The 14,375-nt window shown below is 40.6% G+C and overlaps 1 protein-coding gene across 3 annotated transcripts; it reads left to right on the top strand.

Annotated features, from left to right (window-relative positions):
• Positions 1-310: 310 nt before the first annotated feature.
• Positions 311-10,353, top strand: LOC124278922 (tumor necrosis factor receptor superfamily member 6B-like). 3 transcript variants are annotated; one of them, XM_046714754.1, is made up of 9 exons: positions 311-385; positions 760-887; positions 1,417-1,608; positions 3,191-3,545; positions 4,556-4,723; positions 5,385-5,559; positions 7,454-7,676; positions 9,095-9,181; positions 9,821-10,353. In XM_046714754.1, exons 3-7 carry the CDS (start codon positions 1,426-1,428, stop codon positions 7,602-7,604), a joined length of 1,032 nt encoding a protein of 343 aa, XP_046570710.1. In that variant the 5' UTR covers positions 311-385; positions 760-887; positions 1,417-1,425; the 3' UTR covers positions 7,605-7,676; positions 9,095-9,181; positions 9,821-10,353. The 3 variants fall into 3 exon arrangements, with proteins under 3 accessions (XP_046570710.1, XP_046570709.1, XP_046570711.1); XM_046714753.1 differs by having other exon boundaries at positions 312-385; positions 760-860; XM_046714755.1 differs by lacking the exon at positions 760-887 and having other exon boundaries at positions 321-385.
• The last annotated feature ends 4,022 nt before the right edge of the window (positions 10,354-14,375 follow it).

The raw sequence follows: 14,375 nt of genomic DNA on the forward strand, positions 1-14,375 counted from the left end.
TAAACATATTTTTATGTACAAAATTGCTGACCCCACTAGTACGTGTGTACAAAATTGATGACCCCTAGCTCTCCCAGAACAAAATGGATGACCCCTAAAATCATCATCAACACACCCACACACCCACCCCGCCATAAATTATGAAACGTCTCTTAGTGTTAAGTTTTTTCTTTCAGTCGGCATCATAACGGTAATATGCACTGTCAATTCGTCCCTAGTATGTGTTAAATTGCCCGTGTTTATTATATACCTATTTAAGAAATGTTGATAAGGGTATCATTCCCATGACTCCAACTGCTGGGCTATTCGTCACGCCTCGTTGGAATAACTGCACATGTAACTAGTCGTGTGGGCAACAGTATGCGATATCAGGATCAGTTGCAAGGTAAGCACCTGTTGATCTTATTTCTCTCAACGTACAATTCATGAGTCAATTGAGAACAAAGTTCAATTGATATGATATATGAGAGCACAAAACGGTGTGTTTACAGAGATGACATTTGACAGAATGACTCATGTATGTATAATACACAGGCTTGCGAGGTCCTGAAACATCGAATCATGTAGTGCGTCACATTATTTTCAGCATCAACGTTCAATGGGCATGATTGCGAATGTCGAGAATATCAACAAAGTACGTTAATAACAACAGGAAGTTTGAATGAGTAGTGACACCAAACAGATTTCTGTGTTACACCAACATTGTCGTTGTGACCTGTAGTCAAATATATTTCACGTCTTTGTTTTCAATGGCGGCAGTCATGCGGATACACAATACAACCTTGAAAGTAAAGTGGCCTGTTCAGGTTGCGCCATGACTTAGCAACGTGCAGATTTGTGTCACAGTTAGAGGGGCTGAGGTAGGACTGCCGTACAATACCCTGCATGTAACAGATATGAATATACTGTCTGGTAAAAGTCACTCTCACCCCAGCCCCCCACCCCCCCAGTCTCTCTCTCTCCTTCCGGAATTCTCTCTCTCTTCCGGAATTCTCTCTCTCATCTCTCTCTCTCTCTCTCTCTCTCTCTCTCTCTCTCTCTCTCTCTCTCTCTCTCTCTCCTTCCGGAATTCCCTCTCTCTGTCCCTCTCGCTCTCTCCCTGTCCCCTCTCTCTCTCTCCTTCCCTCTCTCTCTCTCCCTCTCCCTAAACATCAGGGTTGTGGTTCAAATCCCAGACACGCCCAGCGATACGTACGACGTCAGACCCATACCACGTATATGTTATTTTGAGCGCTGACCTCGCGCCAGTACAGCTTGTTATAACGCACAGGTTATACTGCAAGGTTATCTTGCACAGACAAAATAAACAGTCATACCTACCATCCGTGTTGAGTTAACATAGCTGTTATATACTCCTGTCACAGTTCCGTTGGTCACCGTACATTGTCACATTTAAATATCGTTCTACAATTTCAGAATAGCTGAATGGATTCTGTGGAAACCAGGAACAACCACGTAATACATAAAGACACTCACAGACATACAGAGCCGGGCACAACACTGATGTCGGTGTTGTGCCCCGGTCACAGAACCAGTTGTGCTGTCAGTATCTGCATGATCATCCTACTTACTTCATTGTTGTTACAAACGGCGGCGAACACAGCTCCTGTGAGTATTCAAGTCATTGTGAGATAATGCGATAATCATTTTCAAGGCTTAAAGTGTTTTTTAAATATTATCCAAATTCCACTGTACACAGCGTAATAGAAAGTTCACATCGTCATGGATTTTTGATCGAGTAGGGATGAACGAATCTTCCATGTAAGACAGATCACAGTTTGACAATCTTGAAATCTCTGCAATGCATATCGGGATATCTGCTTCTTCACCAATAATTGTGGATGAAAAACAAATATTAATGCCGTTGTAATGTTACATTAGAACGTAGATCCCTTTCCATTGACGATAATCAAAACTGGAATCATTTTGGTTTTACGCCGCATGCAACCATATTCCATCTATATGGCGGAGGTCTGTAAATAATCGAGTCTGGGCCAGACAATCTAGTGATCAACAGCATGAACATGGATCTAAGCAATTGGGATACGATGACACGTGTCAACCAAGTCAGCGAACCTGACCACACGATCCCGTTAGTCGCCTGTCACGACCAGCATGGGGTACTGAAGAACCCCATGTTCCCAATTGCGCAGATCGATGCAGATGTTGTTGATCACTGGAATGTCTAGTCCAGACTCGAATATTTCCAGCCCGCCTCCATATAGCTGGCATATATTTGGAGTGCGGCGTAAAACTAAACTCACTCAGCCAACCTGACCACCCGATCCCGTTAGTCGCCTCTTGCGACCAGCGTGGGTTACTGAAAATCAATTCTAACCCGGATCTTCACGGGTTTAACCAAAACTGAAATATGGTAATATAACTGATACATGACACAGGTCTCCTGAAGAACGTAATTTGGAATAATCTGCCTCCTACTATCACTGCGAATAGTGATTCCATGCAGTGGTAACAAATGTGAACACAAAAGTCAAAACCCCTTTCCATCATTGGTGTGATAAAAGGCTATTTCAATTTCCCTGGATTTTAGGAAATTGATTAATTTAATTTAATTTGATTTACATTTTTTTTAAAATTTGCTTTGATGACGGAATTGTTCATGTTCACATTTTTCAAACAGGCTTTGTGTAACCTATCAAATCGGATCCGACAACACATTCTAGCGTTGCTTATGCATTTGATCTGATTGTAAGTAAAACATAGTTCTGAGAGGAACAAACTCGTCTACTCGTAATTGATACTGAAAGGTCATATACGAATGCTGATACCTAAAGACAAAACAGGTGACCTGTCACCTATTGTCAACCATTTATCTCTAGCAATGTATGCATACCTATGAATGAACCAAGAATAGGGTTAGAATGGACCTTCAGCAACATATACGTGTCGTGGGAGAAGCCGTTGGGGATCGGGTGGTCAGGTGTACTGACTTGCAGACTTTGTTGATTCATGTCATCGTAATCCTATTGCGTAGATCAATGTTCATGACGTCCATCACTGGATTGTCTTGTCCAATTATTTACAGAGCGCCGGAATAGCTGGAAAGCGCTGACTGTGGCGTTAAAAAAACGCAAACAAACTATAATTGTAACGAGAAGTGTTTTGTATTTTTTGACAATTATATCATGTTACAGTCCGACTGTATATTTTCTCACCCTGTCTGTTTCAGGACCCAGGTGGCCTAACCACATACACACACGGCGAGAACACATGCATAAAGTGTAAACCTGGAACATTCCTCTACAAACACTGTTCGGCTAACTTCACATTCTCGGTGTGTCATCGATGTCCGCCTCAACACTTCCAGACACATCACACCCAGGCCACCCGCTGTGCACCCTGCCACGCCTATTGTCTCCATGACCGGAACATGGTGCAAGTCCAGGGGTGCTCTGCCACCCATGATGTGTTGTGTGAGTGCCGGGACGGATATTTCCAACAAACACAGGGGGTGGGGCACGCAGGGATACGTTACTGCTCCCCATACACGCCCTGTCAACCTGGCCAGGTTATAGTGAAAACCGGTAAGTGCTTAAGTGAGTGACTTTAGTTTTACGCCACTGTTAGCAATATCCCACCAATATCACGGCGGGGGACACCAGAAATGGGCTTCACACATTGTACCTATGTAGGGAATGCAACCCAGGTCTTCGGCGTGACGAGCGAACGCTTTAACCACTAGAGTGCTCGGTAAGTGCTTAAAAGTCACAATGTATATCTGTTCATCCGTGACCATCTGGAGGCAGACTAAGGTGCAGTTAGTCACCTTTCCGTCTTACGTTATCCTGGTGTTGTACGTCTTGCCCTGTCTGACTTATGCCTTGTCATGCAATGTCACGCAGTGTTATCGATGCCCTTTCTTGTTATCCTGGGGCGGTGGGGTAGCCTAGTGGTTAAAGCGTTGGCTCGTCATGCCGAAGACCCGGGTTCGAATCCCCACATGGGTACAATGTGTGAAGCCCATTTCTGGTGTCCCCCGCCGTGATGTTGCTGGAATATTGCTAAAAGCGGCGTAAAACCAAAACTCAGTCAGTCAGTCAGTCCTGTTATCCTTTTCTTGTTTTATCCTTATGTTTTGCTTAAAACAAACCATGCTGTGCCATGCCATACCACCATTATTTTGTTTTATCCTTGACTCATTTCATTTGATACGTGCTGTGCAGTACATTGCCTGGTTGTGCTAAGCTAGAACAGACAGCATTCGTTCGTTAAAATGCTCCCAATTGCGTAGATTGATGTTCCTGCTGCTGCTCACTGGATTGTCTGGTCCAGACTCGAATATTTACAGACCGTCGCATATTGCTGAATGCGGTGTTAAACCAACCAACCAGCCAACCATTACACAGCTCTGTCTCTTCCTTTATGTCTTCTTGTATTGTCATCTGTTTTTCGTATCAACTAAATTTATGTTTTTTATTCAGCATATTTGTTCCGATCGGCCGTCCCCTATAGGAAAATACACAGACCAGATTGTTCCTCACGTATCATTGATTGTAAAGTGATATAATAATATAATTCCTTTTAATGCATCTAGGTACTAAGGAATCTGACCAAGAGTGTGGTCACTGTGCCTCAGGATATTTTGTCGAGGGAGGTAACTGCAAACAGTGTTCGTTTTGCGGCGAAAACTCCACAGTTCTGAGTCGCTGCACTCATAACACAGACACCGTGTGTTCAGAGCCAGATGTGGTACAGTCCGAGGGTATGTGAAAATGTCACCTAGGATTTGAATTTAGGGAACATATATACTCATGCCAATAATGGTTGTCACCCCCTTCAATTTTTTTAATTGGAGAGGGGGTGTGGGTGTGGGGTGGGGAGGGTGGTGACAACCATTATTGGCATGAGTATATATAAGAACTGACAAACCGGTACTAAACAGTTTAATCTTCTCAGACATTTATCTTTTTCATTGTACGTTGCCCATTGTACATTGAGACAATGGAACAAGTGGTTAATAGTCAGTGATTCGACATATAGTAAACTACGGTTATTGCGAACTCAGAGGGACTATTTTCGCCCGTTATGACCCGAGTTCGTTATTCGTATTTCGGCTAAACAAAATAATATAAAACCTGGCCATGACACACAAAAAACAGTTCGCCAGTTCGTTATAAGCGTGTATACTGTAAGTGTTCGTTTTAACCATACTTTACTGAATATATTTGTTGCGGGGGTCACCAAAGGTGCCTTGGATTATGACTGTCATCATACATATGGACAAGATAGATGTCACATGTGCCAAGGTTAAATGATTCAGATTGTTTATTCCAATTTGAAAACTCAAATAAGACATTCAATTCAGTTTTGAAGAATATCAGTGTGGTGCCTCATGAACATAACCATATATATATCTGTTTTAGAAAAAGATGATATTCTTCAAGAACAGTATGAACATCATAAAACGACCAATAACCTGTCAGTGCTGATACCTATTGGGGTGCTTGTTTGTGTCTCCTTGAGCATATTGGCAGCTTTGTGCTTCTTATGGAAGAGGCATTCAAGGAACAGCTATCTCACAAAGGACAAAACCAGCAGGTATGATGTGGATGAAAAAAGTGTACTATTGCACATTCCTTTAAGATGACAACTCGACAAGTTGACTATGGTATTGTTTTCTTCTGCTCTACTGCCACTACTTATTTTAATGTATTATAGATATAGGATTATTTACTGTAACATTAACATTACACAAAGCATGCTTTGTTTTAATGTAGATTAGGATTATTTTAACATGTTATTGTATTATGTAGATATAGGATTATTTACTTGTAACATTACAAACGTTGTCTTGATGCATGCTCCAAACATTTCACAATTATTGGTTCATGTATACTGCCACTACGTTGTTTTCATGTAGATATAGGATTATTTACTTGAAACATATCACAAAGCATGTTATTGGTTCATGTATACTGCCAATACGTTGTCTTCATGTCGATATAGGATCATATGTTTCACAAATATCACAATGCATGTTATTGGTTCATGTATACTGCCAATACGTTGTCTTCATGTCGATATAGGATCATATACTTCACAAATATCACAATGCATGTTATTGGTTCATGTATACTGCCAATACGTTGTCTTCATGTCGATATAGGATCATATACTTCACAAAATATCACAATGCATGTTATTGGTTCATGTATTATGTCAATACGTTGTCTTCATGTCGATATAGGATCATATACTTCACAAATATCACAATGCATGTTATTGGTTCATGTATACTGCCAATACGTTGTCTTCATGTCGATATAGGATCATATACTTCACAAATATCACAATGCATGTTATTGGTTCATGTATTATGTCAATAATCCCAATGCATGTTATTGGTTCATGTATACTATACGTTGTATTCATGTCCACTCCAAACATTTCACAATGCATGTTATTGGTTTGTACGTTGTCTTCATGTCGATATAGGATCATATACTTCACTCATTACACAAAGCATGTTATACTTTGTCTTCATGTCGATATAGGATCATATGCTCCAAACATGTTTCACTAATGCATAGGTTATTGGTTCATGTGGTTCTGCCAATACGTTGTCTTCATGTCGATATAGGATCATATACTTCAGAAATATCACAATGCATGTTATTGGTTCATGTATGCTGCCAATACGTTGTCTTCATGTCGATATAGGATCATATGCTTCACAAATATCACAATGCATGTTATTGGTTCATGTATACACGCCAATACGTTGTTTCACATGTCGATATAGGATCATATGTTTTACAAATATCACAATGCATGTTATTGGTTCATGTATACTGCCAATACGTTGTCTTCATGTCGATATAGGATCATATGGACAATGCATGTTATTGGTTCATGTATATGCCAATACGTTGTCTTCACGATATAGGATCATATACTTCACAAATATCACAATGCATGTTATTGGTTCATGTATACTGCCAATACGTTGTCCACATGTGGATATAGGATCATATACTTGACAAATATCACAATGCATGTTATTGGTTCATGTATACTGCCAATACGTTGTCTTCATGTCGATATAGGATCATATACTTCACAAATATCACAATGCATGTTATTGGTTCATGTATACTGCCAATACGTTGTCTTCATGTCGATATAGGATCATATACTTCACAAATATCACAATGCATGTTATTGGTTCATGTATACTGTCAATACGTTGTCTTCATGTCGATATAAGATCATATACTTCACAATGCAAGTATCACAATGCATGTTTCACAAATATTATTGGTTCATGTATATCGTTGTATTCCTGTCGACATAGTCATGGGCGTGTATATCGTTGTATTCAGCCTCTCACATAGTGAATGTAGCCTCTCACATAGTGAATGTTTTAATGAACATATAAACGAAATGCAATCTTCCAGAATAACATGTCATCATTTTATTTTTGCAATTTCAGTGCTGATCCCTTGTTGCTGGTTTCACCACCGCAAACAACAGGTCCACCTCCACAAGAAACGGATGCTCCACCTCCACAAGAAACGGTTCGCCCTCTGCCAGAAACTGGTTTATTGCTCAACACAACACAAATGCAGGGTAGAGACTTCTAAGAAGGCGATCATCAATACAAGTTCTTCCTCTACAGTCATTCCTGAGGCCCAGCGTCTATTTGGAACTAAAAGGTAGCCAACTCATCACACCATAAAGAAGCACTAATCTTAAAGCTTTGAAATATATTTATTGTAAGGCAGACGTCTTTCTGCAACATCACATTGAGGTGGAAGTCATCCCCAATAGTCAATATTGATTTGGTATGGGTAATTAAAATATTGACTGAAGTTCCTCGCGTCAGTCGTTTAAAATCGTACCAATGACGGATACCATTCTATTGACAACTACTTAAGGTGCCAAGAATGGCATTCAGCAAATGTGACTGGAAAATCAAACTCAAATTTACCAACTTTGTCAGAAGTTGATTTTGGGTGGGTTGTTTTGGAAGGATATATGAACAAGAGAATACATTTGGCACAAATATTTGTCTGTCATAAGAAATGTCTAATTAAATCACGGGATTTTTCTTCTGACCAAGAATCTGTATTCATCAAATGGCCAACTGCAAGAAACTATTTATGAATGGTTTGTGCCTGAAAGGTGTCGTATGCTTACCTGTATGTCTGAAGCCCAGGACTAGTATCAACAGAAAATTGTTCCTGAGATGATGCAGCTAAATCTTGATGCATCTCTGTGTTTATGGGTAGGTCTGTTAAGTCCTGTGTGCGGTGGGGTAGGCAAGTGGTTAAAGTGTTCGCTCGTCATGTCGAAGACCCTATTTCGATTCCCCAAACGGGTACAATGCGTGAAGCTCATTTCTGGTGTCTCCCACCATAATACTGCTGAAATATTGCTAAATGCGACCTAAAACTATACTCACTCACTGTTAAACACGAAACATTCAACCGGTTTTCTGCTGAAATATTTACTGACAGAATGCGACATTCCTATTATGCTTCGGCTTGGCTATTGTTGGTTTCCTGTTTTACGCCGCACTCAGCAATATTCCAGCTATATGATGACGGTCTGTAGATAATCAAGTCTGGCCCAAACAATCCAGTGTTCAATAGAATAAACATCGATCTACGCAGCTGGAATACGATGACATGTGTCAACCAAGTCAGCGAGCCTGACCATCCAATCCGGTCAGTAGCCTCTTGCGACAAGCATAGTTCTGACCACAGGCCTATAGTGTCTTTGCGAGGATTAAAGATGTTATAAAAATATTTTAAAAATTAGATGACCCCCCGACTCGACATGATTCACAGTACAATGCATTATGTATTGGATTTCGAGTCGGGGGTTATATCGACTTTTCATACTTTGTAACATCTTTAATCCTCGCAAAGACACGAAGGCCTGTGGTTCTGACCAGGACCTTCACGTGGTGACTATATACCGACTAGGATATACCGATATACCGACATTTCTCAGGTCTACTATTTAACTTTTTACTGATAAAATGTGATATTCCATTTGGATTCGTGTTGTCCTCTTGAATATATAACTACTGTTCCATCACTACACTTGTATTGTGGACCTATTGCAGATCCATCGTCCTGGACTGGACCCATCTTCAAGATTCTATGTGCCCATCTGACTGGAAACTGGAAAATGTTCATGCGAAACTTGCCAGGTAAGATCTACATTTACCTTTTCCAAGTGAACTTACAATAGCTGACCGGTGACACGTGGATGTACCGCTACAAGGACAAACTTCCTTTTTAATCCTGCAGGTCGAAACCAAAAATATTTCATTTATCAATTTAAATGACAAAAAGGAAAGACATTAGTTTATTCAAACATTACTGCCGTCATTACGGGGAATAATGTTCTAGGTTTTGGTGTTCTCATAACAGAATACCAATAATTCCAGTGATAGAATGTCTTCATTATTTCCCTACAACGACCTGGAAATAATGTGAATAATCTGATCGTGATACAGGCTCTCCTTCCTTTATCACACACAAAGCCTACAAATCCCATGCTTCATGTATATTCATCCCTCTGGATACATCATCTGTTGAGGACAGGCCTGTTTTAATGAGGTTAGACGGTACACTTGTTAGGAGATAACATCATATGTTGGCCAATTTCCGGGTGTTATTGAGTATTTGAAGCACGGGAATTCATTTGGAACCGACGGCGTCAGCCGGGGTTTCAAATAAAAATATTCCCGTGTGTATATTTTAGTTGAAAGGTGTACAACGAACTACAATTAGTGGTTCCTTTGAGTTCGTAATAACCGGATTTTCTGTATTTCCTGATTTTGTAGGTGACGAAGACTACAAATCGTCAATTCACGCGCGATGTGAACAGATTTGTGACGAGGTCAGAAACAACGTGCCGGAACAGATCTACACTGCTCTCAGAGAGTGGTCACAAGCAAATGTGTACCCAGATGTGTCTGTGGAGAGCATTCTAACTTCATTGGAGACAATTCGAGACGCTGAGGATGTGCGGAAAAGGGTATCAGAAGCAGCTCTGAAGCTAAACGAAAACCACTCAAAAGAATGCAAAGCTGAATAGACTGTATATTTTAGGCCCATTGTTGTGATTCAAATCCAATCACAAGATTATCTGGTCGTTGATCGCCGAACGTTTGTAATTATAACGGTTTGATCCTTCACTCACCCATGATGCCGTAATTATCCTTACAAAACAAACAAGAAACATCATCTTAATAATTGTACTTAGTTTGTTCCAAATCTACTGGTCCAAACTTTGGTGTAACCATCTTATAATGCAAATCCCTTCCTGATCATACGTACAATACGCTTAACTACCATGGATGTTCATGCTGCTAATTTTAATCCAAATTACAACTGTGATAGGTGCATTTACAGTCGGGGGCCACGTTCCCCAAAGCGATCGTAGCGCTTCAACAGTCGTAATTCTATGTTAAAACTATGGAGTTACGATCGTCTGAGTTACGATCATTTTGTGGAACGGAGTCCTGAGCTCTTACTAAAAACTAAACCTGTGAATGCATAATAAAACGTTGTTATTTGTGCCTTTCAACTAAATTAATCAAGGGCCTAGATTTTCGAAGCTCTCTTAGCGCTAAGATAGTCGTAAGTGCCATACATTAACATTAACTTACGACTGTTTTAGCGCTTAAGAGAGCTTAAAATCTAGGCCCTGCATATGATATATTTGGTCTGGCAGAGCTCCAGATTTAGCTCATGTGGGTACAAAAATCCCACCATTTTTTGGAGTGGGGTATTATGAATGTTGAGTGGGTATTTCATTTTCCGTTACCCACTGCTTTCAAATATGTGTGTATTTCAGTCATTTTACTCACCTAAGTATTATGTGACTGAGTAAGTTTAGTAAGCAGGTATATTCTGCCTTATGTCATACCTAATCAAAACCAACTTACATATATAATGGAAATGATTTCATAAAAATCACTCATCCTATACTGACAGTACAACTTGATAGCAATCGATGTCTTTTCATTCATATCTCTTTTCATTTTATATAATATATTCCGTACGCATTTGTTTTAACTTTTGCGTATCTAACATTTTAAATGCGTAATTTGTACGCAACAATTATCTTCAATGCGTAATTGGAAATTTTGTATGCGTATTTTTCCCGGATACGCAGCTTATCTAGGGCCCTCACTGTTGAATTTGATTACACTTTCTTAGTAAAGTACAAATTCTAGTACTTTGTGGGTTGAGTAGCATCCGGATTCGAACCCACACCCTCAGAGTCAGGCACCATGTCCCTGCGCACAAAGTCAGCCGTCTAAAACGCTCAGCTCGTGAGTGAGTTAGACGGCTGACTTTGTGCGCTGGCAAGTACTAGAATTTGAAATTTACTAAGAAAGTGTAATCCCAAATATAACATATGTTGCATTTGACCACTTTCTAAATGTCATTGTGTAGTCATACATTACAATCGATACATCCTATCCAGATATTGTTCACAATGACTTTATCCTTAACTCTTTAATATTCATTATATTTATTGTATCGCATTTATTTAATGTTTACATAATAAAACAGGCGAGATATTCATTCACCAAATTATGATGACTGAGCAGTGTTGTTTTGACACTGGTGAGGCACTCCCAGGAAGGGATATCGATTTGTGAGGGACAGGGGGAAGAACAGTTGATATTGAATATTCACTTGTGGGCGTTTAACATTCTACAGGTGAGGTGAGGTGAAATTGGGTTTAACGTCGTGCTTGAGAATATTTCGCTCATATGACGATGTGCATGCGTGTGTATGTGTATGTGCGGCTGCTTGTACTAGCCCAGACTTAAGGTAGTTTTTTTATAGTGCTAGCCCACTGAGATACCATGCCGCAGTGATGCATGAATACCCCACTCAGACACATTATACTGACTCTGAGCCGACCAGTCCTTGTTGTACCCATTAATGCCGAGCGCCAGGCAGGAACCAACAAGTACCATATGTTAACGTTTTTTTTGGTATGACGCGGTCCCAATTCCACAGTAGCAGACAGAATAGAAGAACGTCAGATTAACAGTTATTTACTGTTTTATGTGTGCGTCTTGTACAATGAGACCACATCACATGGTAATGTGGAGGCATGTACATATGAAGCCACAGTCGGCTTTCAAACCACATCACATGGGAATGTGGAGGCATGTACATATGAAGCCACAGTCGGCTTTCAAACCACATCACATGGGGATGTGGAGGCATGTACATATGAAGCCACAGTCGGCTTTCAAACCACATCACATGGGAATGTGTATATCCACATATGGAGGCACATGTAGTGTGTGTGTGTGTGTGTGTGAGTGAGTGAGTGAGTTTAGTTTTTCGCCACCTTTAGCAATATTCCAGCAATATCAGGGCAGGGGACACCAGAGACGGGCTTACCACCATGTACCCATGTGGGGAATTGAACCCGGGTGTTGGGCGTGACGATCAAGCTATAACCACGAGGCTACCTCACCGCCCCGCCACATGTAGCATTCGAATCACAAAACATTATTTCCACCAAAGAAGATAAGCATATGAAGTACTTCCAAATATGCATGACAATTGCGTTCGGGGGAAATGCTAGGGTGTCCTACCGGCTGCACTAGTCGCAAAAACACGCGCAAAAAGCACTTATCTTTACCTTTAATTTCATTGGTCAATGACGCTTTAACAAAGTTTCCGTGTCGCCCCTCACAGAGGTGTGACAACTGAAAAATATTACCCACTGCTACGGTGACCATAGAGCTCTCCGCCGAGAAGCTGTGGCGCTAACAATCGTATGACGTCATAATAGCAACGCATAAAATTATTATTGGAGTTCGAAAACCGTTCGATTAGTTGCTCTTGAGTTGTTATTGTGCACATTTATTTCACCGACTTTCACTACTTTTAAAAACTATTTTTACATTGAATCCTTTGCACAGTCAACTCAAGTTTTACGACTGTCAGAATATGTTTCACTGATTTTAAAGTCAATCAAGAGGCAGACGCATTTTATTTTACATGTCCTTATGGTCGGTAGCGATCTTCCAAATAAAAATAAAATGATATTTTTGTGCATTTAACATGGCGGTAAGATAAATGCGTTGGCGTAGCTGCTCCCTCGGGTGTATGGTCGATGTGCGCCGCTGTGGCGATGTGCATACCTCGCCTACTGAAACCGAACGCAAACCGAAGCGTTCATCATCAACCACCCTACCGACTTTGGTGACACTTTGGCACCAAGGGCGTGCATCAGACCGTATTGCCCTCGACGAAGCATGCAACCCATAGTGTCATTATTTTGGCTTTTTCATTCAATTCTCCTCCTTTGGTACCTTATACTGTAGTTCATGAATATAACAGAGTAGCGGGAGGTGAGAACAATTGAATGAAAAAAGCAAAACTCACTATAAAGACCCATTTTAACTTCTGTCGTAACCACGATGATGTACGCCTAACGACAGTCACCAAGCCGGCTGAGTAACTACGATTGATGAACGACTTTGTTGGCACCAGCGGCATGTTACTACTAATTGACATCATTTCGCCACCGAAGAACGCCGTATTAGCTAATACTGTATCATTTTGACACATTTGGAAGATGCCCGCTGATAAACCGAACGTCGGTATCTTCGACTTTGATCATACTTGACTTGTGCAAAACCAATCAATAAAAATAGTTTAAAACAGTGAAAGTCGGTAATGTTTACAATGAGCTTCAAAACAGCTAATGCGTTATATTATGACGTCATACAATTGTATTCAACTTCTCGGCAGGCTGACGATAACAGCAGTACGGTTGTCTATACAGGAAATTCGACAAAGCGTCGTTGACCAACAATTAAGGTAGATAAGCGCGTATTTTCAGTACTGCTGGTAAGGTTACTGCGAACACCGGTATTCATCTCTATGTTTGGAGGCCCTTTCGCTAACGCTCTTTGATTGAAACTTTGTCGAAATGCTATCGGGCGACGACACCGTGGTGGCGATCGTCATATTTTCAGTGACGTAATTGACTGCTGCTTCTCTGATCCCCTGCTGATATTGGAATTGGTGACTGGCTTTCACTTTCCTTTCACGCACACACGTAACCTTCCATATCAGACCATACACATTCCCCGTGACCAATGATTTGAAAACCATTTTATTCCCTCCCACATCCCCGTATTGATATTGATTTTACCGACTTTCTTCATAATACGCTCTCCACATTCAATGATAACGGTTTGGCGACGTGGCTTCGCTATATTACTGCGTATTCAATATGATGCTCGACAACATAAACTGAAACCAAGCCAACTGTTAATCGACGTTCATTCTGTCTGCTACTGAATTGAAGTTCCGCGTAAAACGTTAACATATGGTACTTGTTGATTCACT

This window comes from Haliotis rubra, unplaced genomic scaffold (genome assembly GCF_003918875.1).
Source record: "Haliotis rubra isolate DU_JTF1 unplaced genomic scaffold, ASM391887v1 Scf2431, whole genome shotgun sequence".
In the NCBI taxonomy this organism is placed as follows: Eukaryota; Metazoa; Mollusca; class Gastropoda; order Lepetellida; family Haliotidae; genus Haliotis; species Haliotis rubra.